Source organism: Varroa destructor, unplaced genomic scaffold (genome assembly GCF_002443255.2).
Source record: "Varroa destructor unplaced genomic scaffold, Vdes_3.0 BEIS01000007.1, whole genome shotgun sequence".
NCBI lineage: Eukaryota > Metazoa > Arthropoda > Arachnida > Mesostigmata > Varroidae > Varroa > Varroa destructor.
In genome coordinates, this window is record NW_019211460.1 from 30,631,256 (window position 1) to 30,646,419 (window position 15,164).

At 41.6% G+C, this 15,164-nt stretch overlaps 1 protein-coding gene across 15 annotated transcripts in view; it reads right to left on the reverse strand.

The window, feature by feature from the left end:
• LOC111253903 (uncharacterized) overlaps window positions 1-15,164 on the reverse strand; it is a 72,163-nt gene that overhangs the window by 21,169 nt on the left and 35,830 nt on the right. For 10 of the 15 annotated variants that reach the window (XR_015317804.1, XR_015317805.1, XM_086975818.1 and 7 more), the window contains one exon: window positions 9,330-9,546. Coding sequence is in view for 13 of the 15 variants with exons in the window: in XM_086975818.1 (XP_086831944.1) it covers window positions 9,330-9,401 (72 nt within the window). In the remaining 2 variants the exon portion in view is untranslated. Of the gene's footprint in view, window positions 1-9,329; window positions 9,547-10,639; window positions 10,926-15,164 lie in introns of all 15 variants that reach the window. The other 5 variants (XM_022814102.2, XM_086975812.1, XM_086975814.1 and 2 more) reach the window with 2 other exon arrangements.

Here is a 15,164-nt window from a genome sequence, read left to right on the forward strand (position 1 = left end):
TAATGAGACCGAGGTTTTCAGAAACCGCCGCAGGCGGCGAGAAACTGGCTAAATGGAGGAATAGTTGAAAAATGGGGTGAGTTGCAAAAAATCTTCGTTAGGATCGCGGCGTAATTCCTTCGACGGTATTTAGAGTGACTGAGTAGATGGCATGTGTTTGTTATACATGCAAGAAAAATGGCGTCGTGTTTTCGGGATAAGATGCTGCCATAATGACAGCTGTAACCTATTGTGTTGGTTAATTAGTCAAGACTAAGATTATCCTTCGCCGTATTATAATCGAATATAACACGCTACGAGACCCCATTCTTTTTCGAACGAATCATTTTTTTTTTTAAAATTCGCTAGCAATTTGCCATTGGAAAAAAGTGTTGTGCACAGAATGCAGGTTTTTATTTTCATTTAAGCCGTGGCCGATGTTGTGTCGATTGCCCCGCTTTGTATCAATAGTTCATACTACTGTCAAGAGCCATGAAGCGCCGAAAACTGAAAGATCGTAGCTAAACTGTTAGTTACGCAGAAAACATTTAGACAGCCACCTTCCAAGGATGTGCGGAGCGAGTTCCTTGCCATAAGGATTAACAGAATGAGGCACAACGGGGATTACGATCAGGAAAGGTGGAAGACTAGCGGTAGGAAGCATTTTTCTCTGAAGAAAAATGTTGGTTCTTAGTTGGCATACGGATGCTGCCTTAAACATGTAACTGTTTTCTTTTCCCCCACTATAAGAATATGTCTCTAACTGTGCAACCTCCTTCCGCTGTGACTCCTTGTCGCACCACCCTGTATATTGCATGTGTGAACGCGACAGACGAAACTCTTTTGCAACCAAATGTTTAGACATGTACGGGTCTGTAAAGCTATAATACGGTAGCGCACAAGGCCCTTCTTCAAAATTGAGGTGCTTTACAATGGACCTCAGTGGGCTACATGTAGTACGACAGATGCACAATAACAATTAACAATGACCAGACAATAAACGCGTAGTAACAATTACCACGTTGAGGAGAAAAAAAAATAATGCAACAGGCAAAATGATTAGGCTCCCAGAATCCGTAATATCTAATAAACACCATCATGATTGTCCTAGACAACTCACGACGGTTTATTCAGACAAGGTACACGACGGTTTATTCAGACAAGGTACAGTCTTTTTCGGACCAACGTACGAAGATGGATACCTGGGTCTTAACGATTGTCGACATGATATTACCGGCGCAGAAAATCCAATTAGTCGATCACGATACACGGGCCAGTAGCATTCTTTGCAAATTTTTTTAAAATATCGGGTTCTCAATTTAAGTCAATTCGCACTAGCTACCCGTGATATTCGAGATGTATGAGATTTGAATCGGGGCGTAGAAACATTTGTTCGCTCCGCCCTGGGTCTTTGTTGGTTGGCGGTCACAACGTTCCTGTATCTTGGCTCAGTATACGAAATGAAATAACACAAAGCAACTGTGAGCGGGTAAATAATAGGTCCACTTAGCGCCTGTTTTATACTAATACTACGACAGTTCAACAGTAAGGGGAAGGTGTGTTCCTGACCCACAATCTACCTACCTCAATGAAATTTGTGGCCCGAATCCGAACCTCAATGTCCCCGGCCCGCTCAAATGCTCTCAAGGTATTGCAATCTGTCTAATAACCTAATGAATATCTCGGACACGCTTGGGCACCCAGCGTTTTCAGTCGCGTTCGGCGTGGCCATTCCTAACTTGTCTTCAAAGTCATCCCAGAGAAGAAACGAATGGTCGGAGATGTTTTGTTTTAGTTCGCTATTGCCATGTGATGTTGGCTGTCTAGTTATCGTAATAGTAAAAGTACTTTGTGAAGTTTCTACTTTGCAACATTTCTAAACTAGTGCTCCAGATACCGTAATTGCTACTGCCTGCCATATTCGCCGCATTGTTCCCTTCCATTCTTGTGTTATCCTATCTTCTTTCCTCCTCCCCCCGTCAAGTGTTCCAGAAGAACAAGTGCTTGATCCGGGGCTGAAATTGGCCCCCAGCTGAAGGGATATCACCGCCTTGGTCACGGTGTGCCCGCCAGCTTTATTGTTAATACTAAAAAGCATTGTACGTCATTTTCAGACCAGCGGTACGGATCTTAGCCGGGAAGGAGTACTTCGGCATCTTTTTCTGTTGCCATCCACCAGAATGCTGATGACGCACCGCAGAAGCGCATCCACCACTAACAGTTAGCCAGGGTTAAAGCTGTTGGCTAACGAAGTCCTGACTGAGTTTGGTTGTTCAATTTTCTACGTTGCATTTGGCTGACGCAGCCCTGCGTGCCCCAGATATCAGAATGCCCCACATACTGAACCATATCCTTGCCTTCCCGTTACATTAGTTGTTAGCTAACCACGCACTGAGAAACTACTCGCTACGCTGCCCCAGCTACCGTTTTTGCGGCATTCGAACCCCGAACTAAACCCTGAAGTATTTCTCGCGAACAGTCGAAGCCCATAGAAATCGTGTGGTTATTGTGGCTTAAGGGACTATGTTTCGCTTCGGTTCAGGTTGTTTCGTTTGAACGTCGAAAAGCAGCCGAAAGAACCGCGAATCATTAGTTTTCCACAGGCTGACTTGTGCCGCCACAACCGCTCTGACTGCTACTACTACCTACGACAGACAGCCGTTCGCAGCAGCAGCAGCAGCAGTGAAAAAAATCCGTTTTCGCTGCCTTCTTTCCGCTTCGTCATTGCACGAGGCGTCCTGCAACCTCCGCGCAAGAGCAGAAAACGGTTAACAGCATAGTTATATACATATATTAGTAACAGGTATGAGGTTTATAAAAAGATGATGAATCCTTGCGCAAATAAACGTTCTTAACTCAAAAATAAAAACATGTAAGTATGGTTCGCTAAATACTGCCACTTCGGCGCCACACCCTAGCTGACTAAGACTTGCACAGCCGCAAATTAACGGAGATTCCTAAATAAAGAACAAAAATAGCTAGCATATGGTGCGCTAGCAAAATAAGGGCTTGCCACAAAAAACGAAGGCAGACATAGGAACAGGAAGGATACTGCAGTACAGACAAATCGATTTACCATGTTTTTAACCCGATAAACGCTAAAAACGTTAAGTTAAACAAAAATCAGAGAACCGAGTAAAGCAGAGAATGAAATCATAAAGCATAGGTTTGGCCGAAGCATAGGTATAACTTCTGGGTGACCTTTTTTGGAGTAAACAATAAGTGGATTACTATCAGATACCATCGTATACATACATGTACCATATCGCAAGCCATCAAAAAATGTAAAGTCTATTATGGATAAAAGCAATTGGTCGGAAACAGAATTTATATTTAAGAATCACACAGCACCATCTTGCTCTCATCTGAATCAAACCAATGACAAGAGAGCTATAACAGCAGCGACGCCCGCAACAACACGCACGCAACGAAATTTCGTTTAGTCGCAATATACAATGGGATCTAAAAGGGGCACGTTAGTCCGTCATTTCCGCCGTCACTCGATCGAGACCCGTCCATGAACGGGTGAAACGCCTGACAACAGTACTTCGTACCCTCGACCACAATATAGCAGCTATCTCTTGGTTCCACTTCACGCATTTTTCAAAAGTATATTATTATTACAAATATCTTGAAATACGCGCCTGCTAATTTTCATGCAAGTGTATAGGTTACGAAATTCATCCGCCATACAATCCCACAGCTGCGCAAGGCTATTACAACGAACTTCTCTCCTAAGAAAATCTTCCCTTTTAACTATTTACTGGCGTGTCTTCTGGCGTGATGTTGTGTTGTCCTACACGCGAATAGGCTAGGGTTATCTCATACACGAAGTGCAGATCGCGAACGCCAGAAGTTATAGAAAGCAAAGGTAGAACTGAGTATGTATTCGTGCGTCGGCGTTCGCTTCATCTGCATATGAAATTTCCCCATCTGTTTCGGCGGTTCGCTGACTCGGTGTCACCCCTCGTGGTCGACAACGGGTTATATCATAAGATATTAACAACAAAAGAATCAGCAGCAGCAGTAATGATGCTGAGCACAATCACGTTCGCTGAGTGAGCTAATTCTGGGTTGCAATCGAGTTACGCAGTCCCGTTTAGCCACTGCCAGCGGTCGCTTCCTCATTTCTGTCGAATGATACCAGGACACAACACTATATTCAGGATCGCTATGGCAACGTCGGCAGCATTGCGAGCATGACGCTGACAATGGGGCGGAAAAAAGCGAAGACCCCAGCTACATCGGAGTGAACCAACCTATACTCACGAAGACTGGGCAGTAGCAGTAGCAAGAGTTACAACAACTACTACTATAACAACATCGTTGACGATTATGTCTTTGGCAGTAATGGCGGCAACAGCGGGGGCGAAGCGATGGACACCCCGAAATTCGCGTTTCCGGTCACCGAACAGCGACACGACAGACACGTCAACAGCGGCAGCAGCAACAACAGCGGATCGACGCTTAAACTAAATATATGTTACGTCCCGTTCTGCTAATCTGGTTAACTGCATTGCCGTTTCAGACACACGATGGCCTTTCCCAACAGGAAGCGATCTCACTAAGTATTGCTAACCAAGGTAGATACGCAAACACGAAATTACCATTTCGTCATGGCGGGGTAGACTAGCTCGCGATAACACGCTTAACCAATACTGCACGAGTACGCCTGCATCTTTCTGGTGCTGCTCTTCCACCATGAGCTAGGGCGAAGCCTAGGTCCAAAGTTGCAGAAGGCCGCCAAGCAGCTGTACTGTTGGAGCTCTGCCAATTTCCTGACATCTACAACTGCAGAATAAACTAATTGTTTAAGTTCTCCTCTCGTCTTTTACTATTACTGCTATTGTGCACGCTGTCAGATAATACTAATTTTACTAAAATTGTGTTCAACGTCATCAGCATAGCCAGAAGTCGGTACAAACACGGAGAAGGCCGGTTGACACTTATGATGGCTGATTCGAAAGGAAGGGCGGGCAGACGCATTGGGCAGGTAACAGCCATCTACTTGCAAGTGCCTCCCCGATTTTAAAAAAAGGTATTGAGATTCGTGGTAACCACAGCAAATCCAAATTTGAGTACAACTTTACGTGTGAAGGGTGTGCTTACTTGACAGATGTAGATCATTATGTTAACTTTAGTCCAGGCAATGGATAGAAATGTCTAAGCGAGAACAGTTCACACGAACTTTACCTACACAACTAAATATGATCCACCCTTTTTGTAGATGCACACGCATTAATTAAACCGATGGGTAATGCCGACCTCCCTGTACATGCGGCAATAATGTGGGCCCGCCTTTTGCACCACGTGCGTTCGGAGTCAGTTGTCTGCTTTGTTGAATAATCGTGTTTGACAAGAAAGAAAACAATTCGATTATAAGAAAAAACGACCATTTTCATTGAGCTTCACCGCAAGGCTCTAATGTCCGAAGTAATCTATTCATTCTCAGAAGAAGAACGCACGGAGAGTTAAATGATTCGATGAAGACACAATGGACCCATCGCTACTGGATGAAACCGGATTACAGACAGATTACGCTGTGAGGTTCGTTCATTTACATACATGCGAACAGCAGACAAACAGGCAGGAACGTCTGGTCTAACTGCTCCGCTCAAGAGTCAGGGGATCGATTAAGCATAACCGCTACCTGTCATTATTTTCGTTATTACTGTAGAAAAATGAGCTTTTCAGCTTTCCCCGAAAAAAACAGATCGATAATATGATTTTAAAACAAAATCTTTATGCTGTTGTAGTAAACTACAAATGGAACTAAGTTTGCTAATCCCGAGAAAAGGAGAAAGGACGTTGGTGGTTAGCGCGAAAGAGCTACTATTACCAGCTGGCTCTCTTATGCGTTCTTTATATGGGGGAACGCATTGTACGCGGGGATTATGCTAAACGCTCACGTTATAGCGATGACTGTCCCATAGCAGAAGTATTTATTTTATTTTTCTAGATGCTACGTGGCGCTGGTGAGCGACTACTAGGTAAGAAGATAGGAATACTATAAGAGGCTTATTTTTAAGCCTTTTTTAAGTGAATTATTTTGATTAGATTCTGAATTAGCGATCTTTGATTGTACACAAAAGTAGAATAAAACAGCGTCTTTCTTTTTTTAATAGTAACAGTAGCATTATTTTGATTAACGCTGAATAGGTTTCGGCTGCGGCCTCCAGCTACATTAAGCCCACACAGATATAATCACATACATAATTCGGCAACGTTTCATATGAACAAAAGTCGGAGCGACGCCTAAGAAAATGAATGAACTATTTTTCGTTTTTTTTTTTTTGGTCTGTTGATTTCTATTTATATGCTAAACGGATCTTCAAAAATTTCCACCGCCGTGCCTTTATTCGGATAGGGACAAACTCATAAGCAACAACAGCTACGATAATATTTCTAGTATTACTCACGTATGCGTCTCGTTACGCTAGGGACGCAGGCAGGGCGTAAAGAAACTCAGCTTTATCGCTTACCCTACTTTTATTTTTGATTCTACGATTGTTACTTTCAACTAAATATCCATGAAAAAAACAAATACATACATCTGCCTGCGGCAATCGATTTTGTTCAGTTAAGTGACAGCGGCTGGCGCTGAAGTAATCGCTGACGTTATTGATCACCACACCCTTAGTAAACTATGCACCTTCATTCACCAAAAACGTTCTTGAAAATTATTTTTTAAAAATCTTCTTACTTAATGTTTGCTAGTTAACTCTTGACCGCCACGTCGTTGAATTTGTATCAGCGAATTTGTCCACCAGGCCTAGACAAATATCGGCGGTGGCAGCACCGTCGACAGTACTTAGGACAGCTTGTGGCCGTCTAATTAGGCTTTAATCTAATACTGAATACCGCCACCGATATAACTGTTCTAGTGAACGAAAAGCGTACGACAACTCAATTGTGACCTAGCTCAAGATAAAAATCACATATAGATAAATGCGCCATTTTCTTAGAAGCATGTACTTAATTAGATTGTAGTATTTCTCCCCATGATGCTCCACTGGTAACGTGCTTGGCTAATAACATTATGATGATATGATCCGGTATAGTATTCGCTGTTACGGGGGTAAACGTGCTTCGTTTTGTGCTGGGGACCAACCATAAATTTGCTGAACGCCAGTGCCGCCCATAGAAATTGAAAGAGAAAATTTAATAGAACCCATAATATATTCGAGTAAGCACTTCCCGCAAGAATTGAACCAAATATGCTATAGTTACTGCATTATAAGTGCGGTTGAGATTGCTTAATTTAGATTGCTTACAAAATCATTGCTGAAGGCGAATGTCCGTGGTTGAACTACTTTATTACTCTTCGTTTCATTGAGCTTCGTACAAATTACACTTCTGTTCCATTAGATCCGCTTTGTCCTGTGAACTATGTTATAATTATTATTTCGTTTTCTTTTCAGTACGCATTAGGAAAAGCTGCAAACTTACTGGCGTACAAGACGACCGTTCCCAGGTAAGATAAGCAAGGGAGGGATAATGGTCTACTAAGTTAGCTATTCTTTGAACGGCTCTATTCGAAGTGTTATAGTTCGAAGCTAAAAACAGAACCCGTTTCAGCAAAAAGCTTCCTTACAGTTGACTGCGAAATTGCGCAGCGAAGGTGGAATAAAAGCTTAACGCCTTCAGATCAATGAAACAGAATTACATAATACAATTGTAGAATTTCCTACTTGCCTAGGTTTCTATCGCTCGCCTATATTATATAAGAAAAAGAAAGAATTTTCACACATTTCAATACGTAAACGATTCACATACATCTTCTTCATAACGATGAACGTACTTCACCCTGAAGGCAGAATCCATAGCGATCATTCGGTACACATAACCCCACCAGACGCTGTTGTACGAATTTTTGCGACTCGTCCATAAAGGATCACGTCAGTGTTACCAGTATCGCTTGTAAAACGAATATCCCGGCTTCAGCGCGTACTACAAAATAGAATGAAGCTCTAATCACCTTCGCAAAAAGGTATAGCCACTCACGAGGGCTAACGAAGACGAACGTCCAGAGTCTTTAGGCGAATCGTTATGCGTAAACAACGACTGTGTTGTAGTATAATAAATACGGTCGTGCTTCGTCTACCTCATTTGCTTTTAGACAAATGCTTTGTCTGGGTTACAACTGTTAGCTTAGTGACTAACATATTTGCTTACTAATCTGAGGGACACGCTGTGGTCTAGGTTCGAATCCCAGACAGTGCTGGGAGCCATCCTGGCCGTCTGATGCAATGCCTTACAACGATGTCGGACTCGAAACATAGAAAAGATTGTCAACGTCCTAATATGTATTTCTCATAATTTTCCTGGCTAGACTAGATCAACTATGAACTCACATTGTGCGCCAATTAAAAAACGCTCACGCGCTTCGAATACTGTTCTGCCGTGCGGCCGCGGCAACTTCTCAGACGAAATGCACACACGACAATATCGAAAAAAGTACTTTGTTATTTATTTCTTTATTTGGCCACATAAAGATAAGGTGATGCAGTACTGGAATTATTTCCGTATCTAGTTCTAGTAAGATTAGAAATTCTGTTTCCTATTATACCGAGCGAGTATTGGTACTAATTTAGGTAATCGGTTAGGCTTTTCTAAGTTAGGGAGACCCCACAAAACTGACGAATGGAACAGTTCTTAAAATAACCTGAACATTCGCTAGAGTAACACAGCCTTAACCTAACAAATTTAGCCATAGATGTTGACGGCCTTTTTTTCGCAGCGCAAACACCTACTCACGCTTTTGGCCCGTTGAACATAACGACAACAAAGCAAGGCTTCAATCTAACCCATACGTCCTTTCCGGGTTTTCCCTAGTCACCAAAAGCCTTTACCAGCTCTGAATTCTGTCCGTCTTTCGAGCATCGTTGTATCTCGCAGTCCCTAATCAGGCCGCTGCAATTAGGATACTGGCCTCATGGACAAATGTGCTTGTTTACTGTAAGCTTCAAGTTCAAAACTAACGTTTTAGTAGTTGCTTATACGTCCGCCTCATCCCTGGAGGTCGCATTAGAGAATTGCCATTAATTTTATTACTCTGAAGATCTTAGCCAAATAAAACAGTTAATACATTTTAGCCTTCATAATGGATTGTCCTTTCTCCTCTTTGCCCTAAGCGAACATCAAACCGGTTTTCATTATCGGTTTAATTACATATATCAAACTTTTTCGCACAAGTTCCCTTAACGTTTTAGATCTCCACTTTATAACCGTATCGTGACTATACTTAAACAAATCCTTTCACTGCGTTGGATTTTTTTCAAGGATGAGTGCATATGTTAAATACGTTAAACTGATTGGCGTACGATTGTAACGCTGAGTGAATTTCTTACCATGACCGGGTCCATTGTCTTGAAGCGAGATGGGCGGGGGCTGAATTGGCCCTCAGAGAGGCCGCTCGCCATAAGTAGCAACAGGGACGTCGCCAACTCCGCCAAGCTGCCCTCGCTGAAGCGCCAACGTTATCGCGGAAAGCGCTGTCATCATCAGCCAAATAGAGAACTCTTGAGGAATTCAATGTTTCACAGACTCTCCCTCCACCTACTCCACCTGTTGGAACAGAAAACCAAAAGTCAGTACCACAGCAACTGTAGCAAATGTAGACATTAAGTTAAGTTAGAACTTCATTTTCAATAGTGCTGTAAATAATGTCTGCGGGCTTGTTAGCTAAAACAGAAAAAAAAAAAACCTATAATGAAGATTGAGTAACCTAAGAGGCAATTTTGAGAAAATACATCCGGAAAACATTTGACCTGCCAGTCATAACAACTAAATGTTTCGACTTTTACGTTCGGTGCTGCATTCTATCAAACATCGCGTGAAACAAGCTCGCAAACTTTTGAAAAACGACGAAAGCTTTTGAACGACGAAACGTTTTGAAAAAAAACGAAGTGCGCACACGGCCGGATTCGAACCCAGATTACCACGCATCCCTCAAGTTTAGCGGGTAAATGCGGTACCCAGGACGTCATCACGGGGACCAGCCATAACTAGCTCTACTGAAACAGCAGGAAAAATTGAAGCGGACAAGATAGGGTTTACCACGGTAGATATGTTGTTAAATACGTATAGAACAAGGTGAAAAGAACTCTGTCGGAAAATGACTCGTTTAATTGATAATAACGATATTCTCTAAGTCCTCTACACGCAGACCTCCGTGCATCTATCTCTATATGGCGAGAAGGGCACAACAGCTTTTTCCCGATTAGTATTATCACAGCTTAGTGTTACTTCGTTTAGCCAATTGAATCCTCCAATATGTACACATTTGGAAGACGTTCGACATCTGACAATATGCATCCACAAGATATCTCAAATTTGCAGATCTTTATATAAATCAAAACTGACAACAGAATCAGCTTTAGCTGATTATTAAAATCTTGTATTATATCTAATCTCATACGTGGCTGGTTTCTAGCTGAATCAACGCCTGCGCTGCTCTCTCAAAAAATACAGTGAAGCACCGATCATTCCAATGTGCTTGAACAGAAGCTCGCAGCTGTTGATACGCATAGTCAGTAGTAACATACAGTTCATATTTCATTGAGTTGATACATGTGTTGAAAGAGTTAGGCCTGCCCATGTTCTCCTATAGCTATCTAAATTTGTTGACAATTTGGACAGTCGTAGCCGAAACACCTACCGTATATTATTATTATGTTACTAAGACCTCGGCGTCGCCTATCTCGATTTGAACAACGGTTACAGCTCAGAGCAGTCCACGTCCGGTTCCCCGTGAGAACTCGATTAGCGGGCCTCTCCCTGAGAGCCCAGGGCTTCCATTAGCGGGCCTTGACCTTTTTGTCTCCCGAGATCATATATATGGCTCCGTATATATTATCCTAATACAGACACCCATAGTTATTTCACGGTTGGTTGGTCGACTGGTTGTCTTTGGTCTATCGCCACTGTTGACTGACAGTTAGTTTCTACGCATTCAAACAAAAAAAAAGAACTGTTTCTGTTCATACCATTGCAAAACACATACGGGATATAAGTGTTTGTGTTATATAGTTTCGTGCTTACTAATTTGGTTACTGCTAATCCTAATGGCTTCTGGTTTATTTAATCATTCTAATAATAATAATAATAAGGTTTCTAATAATCAGTTCTGCCCCTGCGAATAATGTTAAACCCTCTGAGATTCTGCTACGTATCTGTTTATTAAACCTGTCGCTTATCACCATTAAGCCTAGGAAAACTAAACCCATATTATTAGGTATTCTGTCCAGCATTATAATTGCCATTTTTCCATGGAATCACAAGCTAAGCTCCGTGCTTTTATGGGCTGCAATGCGTGCAAATTTAATCAGACCGCATAACCTGTCTATCGTCTGTTTTGCGTAATTTTCTTAATAACATTAATGAACAAAAAATTTTTAAATTTGATGCATTGTCGTTGATGGCACTCGTCAGTCTCAAAAAGCTGGCGAGAATCAATAATTCACTTCTTGTTTTTGCTAGCGTAACTTAATGGACAATGAGCGCAGATAGATAAACATAGATCCGCATCCAATGACGCGTCTGCTACAGCTCCTACGTCATGTTTTGAATACAATTTACGAGGAAATGATTTCAGGCGTCATTGAGGTCTAAAAGATCACCAGGAGAAAAGGGTGATCGAGACGAGTGTGATGATGACAATAGTGAATTCGGATGGACGGCCCGTGAGGTAACGCAACACGCAACAAAGTCGCAAGGGAAAAGTCTACTTGAACAATTCCATTTTTATCGACATTTTGTGATCTCGATGACGGACAACTTGCCACACCTTCTATGTTAGTAAAATTGGTCATATCATTTGTACAAATCACGAAATTCATCCCTGAATAGCGCAAAGGAGTAACGCAAAGTAACGACATTCAATATTCCTTGAAATAGGTGTAGAAAACTTCTCCAGATAGTCCATGGTCTGTTTTATAAAAATTGTAAAATCGACTAAACGATGCATGACTAGTACAAGGTTCTCTCGTACTAAGACGTGTGTACGTCTTGTACGACCCCTAAAAGAGGCTATTTCTGAAACTCTAGTCGAGATCCACAGAATGGGCCACCGGCCTTATGCTCTATGGCGGCGGTTGCCGTTGGATGCGAACCCGCTACAGGTATAATCTCAATCAGCCGGCCGGATTTGCCGGCCTAGGCCGATAATTCTAAACAAACACCTTAAAACACATTGATTACTGTGGTGTTCGCCTTCGAAAAACGTACTTTCTACTTACACTCATAGACAGTCACAGAAATTAATAATGACTCTGTTGGTATTGATAGTACCGGTTCGGTCGTCTGTTAGTGATACAATCAAAACATTGAAACCCCCAAAAAATCTACTGCTATCGAATTGTTATGGATCGGATCACCATGGTGTAATAATAACAATGGTATACCATACGCCTATAGTAGCAATGAGATGTGCGCTCAAAGAAACAACGTTATGTAACCGGTAAAATATTGATCCGGGACGTTCCGTAAGATAATATATACTATTTCCAATGACAAGTAGTTTAACCCGAACAAGCAACAACGACTACACTATGCTCCTTGTAGACAGCTGCCCACGAAAATTTGATGAAGAGTGTCACAGCCACCAAGGAAGGAGCCTACCCATGACAACAACCGATCACCGAATTACAGGTCATAAACCCCTTTATTTAAAATCAATAACGGTGACCTGCGATAACAACAGTTCCTCACGGCGAATGTTACAAGTAGCGCGCGTTGCAAGGACCCTGTTCGATGAAAGTTTCTGTTATTTAGAGCATTTTATACAGCGGGCAGGAAAAGCAGATTTATTCACAGTTCATTTCCTCAATTCTATTCGATACAATATCTGGATAAATATCAGTACTTTGTTATATCGTAGTGGCACGGGGGTCATTAAAAACTTTTTCCGTGCGAGAGGGCACCGCAGTAATAAACAGATAAATGTTACTGACAATTGATCCGCAGTAAAAGCTTACATCGATTATGTACTGAACGCAAGTAGCAGGGCACAAAAAGATATAGAAATAGGAGATAAGAAGCATTCGACTTTATATTCAGTGAGTTAGCTTTAAGAGAGGGCCACATAACTGAGGTCAGAGGAACAGATAATAGTAATAACCCGTATGTATTTGACTTCGTATCGCCTTGATCGCCGAATACATTGAGTAACAACTGATAAAAATAAGTTTTGTACCAGCTTGACGCCTTTCTTTCACCCTGAATCCCTTCAGAAAGTTGGAACATATCAATAAAAAAGTCGAATGGATTTATAAAAATTCAGTCACAAGCACTTTAATATAGGCTATCCTGTGTTGTCAATCGAGGTCATGTGTTCCGTCTAAAAGCTAAAGAAGACTGATAAAACGAGTGAAATATGTGTCGTAGGCCACCTACTGCGTCTGGTCTGAGAGACTGAACTTGAATACAAAACTTATCTATCTAGAAAATAATACCAGTTTATTATTCGCAAGGAATACGAAATCTATGAGCGTTATTAACGCAAACGGAAAAAACGTGCCGCAAAGATTGAATAAATACGAGCGGTGACGAACAGGATAGTCAGCATTGCTCTTTATTCCTAGAGACGATACGTAGATGGCATGCGCTAATGTTTGTGCTAGTCCATTCATCTGTGCTACAATAAACAAATGGAAGTTTATTAAATCAGAACAACTCGAAAGGATTGAAGGAGTAGTTTATGATGGCACCAAGCATCAGCGTTCATTTCAAAAGCGTATTACGGTGATTTTTATATTACAGTAACTTAAAAGGTGCATCACTGGGTAGCCTTACATTAGCTAGAGAACAACCGGATTTCTCAAATGGCTTCGTAAGGCACACGCAACCCGCCTAAAACTGAGAGATCTCGTTGGATCCGTGATTCAGAGTTAATGGAGTACTAGATTAAATAGGCCACGACGTCAAGTATGACAGTGGTAACCGAAACATGAATTAGCCAGTAAAAGTGACTATATCGCCAGGTTAAAAAAGCCAAAAGGAAATTAATAATAATGGTGATAATAGTGCACCCTTAACCAGGTCGGAAACCCGAGGAAATCATAGTGTGTACCAATCGTATGCTCGGATCGTAGAAAAACTAACACTGTCATGGTTAGCAGGTGTAGGAGCATCTACAGTTGTACAGCATCTGCCTACGGGCCTTGGCAATGCAAGGCCCATAAGGCTTACGGCGCGCGGAGTGGTCGTACGCTGCTCGTAATAAATTTCTATACGCCAATCAATATCACTTGATGTTTCGCCCATAAATGCCAATGATACTTAACTGAGACATAATAGAGTAAGTGCCACTTCCGTATTGAGAATGTTTACAACAGGTACTGTCCACAAACAGTTCTACTTTAACTGCAGTTTATAATACTCTACTGTTTATTTTGCTTATCATTATTATTTACAGATCTTGATATCGATTGCAAGGATGAAGCATGTCTTTTCTTATATTTGAAAAGAAGTTCAGTCGAAAGAGTACGCCTATGCCTATTTTCTGCTTTAAACACTTTCATAACATGTCGTGTTTACTAACACGACAAGATCTTTATCTTTATAAATTTATCTTGCAGTAACATCAAATGAAACAATTCAAATAAATCTAGCCATCGTGCGTTCATGCCGTCAGTGTAACACTACGAAACTATTCTAGTCTATCCGTTTTACTCTACGAAGCACATTGATTGGGGTTCGGGTCGAACAGAATATTACCTGAGTTGGCTAAATATCTCAAGTACTATACTGCGTATATAGTACTTATGGATACTGTTGTTTGGCTATACAAATTAGATATAAGAGGGCCCCTTTCAGATCCAGTTTGTCTATAGTAGGTATTTCTAGTTGGGTTGTCGTTGACGCATCGACCGAACGCCAACGCAGCAAGTCAGTCATTAAAAGCTATTTTCAATTGATATCCTTGTCATCAGCAGTGCCCGGCTTGCGTAACTACGCCAGTTAGTAGTTACAGAAACTTCATCACAATAAGCATTATCGGCCGCTTAAAAACCGATCATTACAGTTATATTGCCGTTAATAACAGATGACGCTGTAGCTCGCACATCCAGTTTTTCAATCTAGAATTTGACACATTCTGGATTAGTAGTAAATGCAATCTACTGTTGGACGTCTCCATCTATCGGCTTTATATTATATATGTTTGGGCTGATATGTTAGTTATA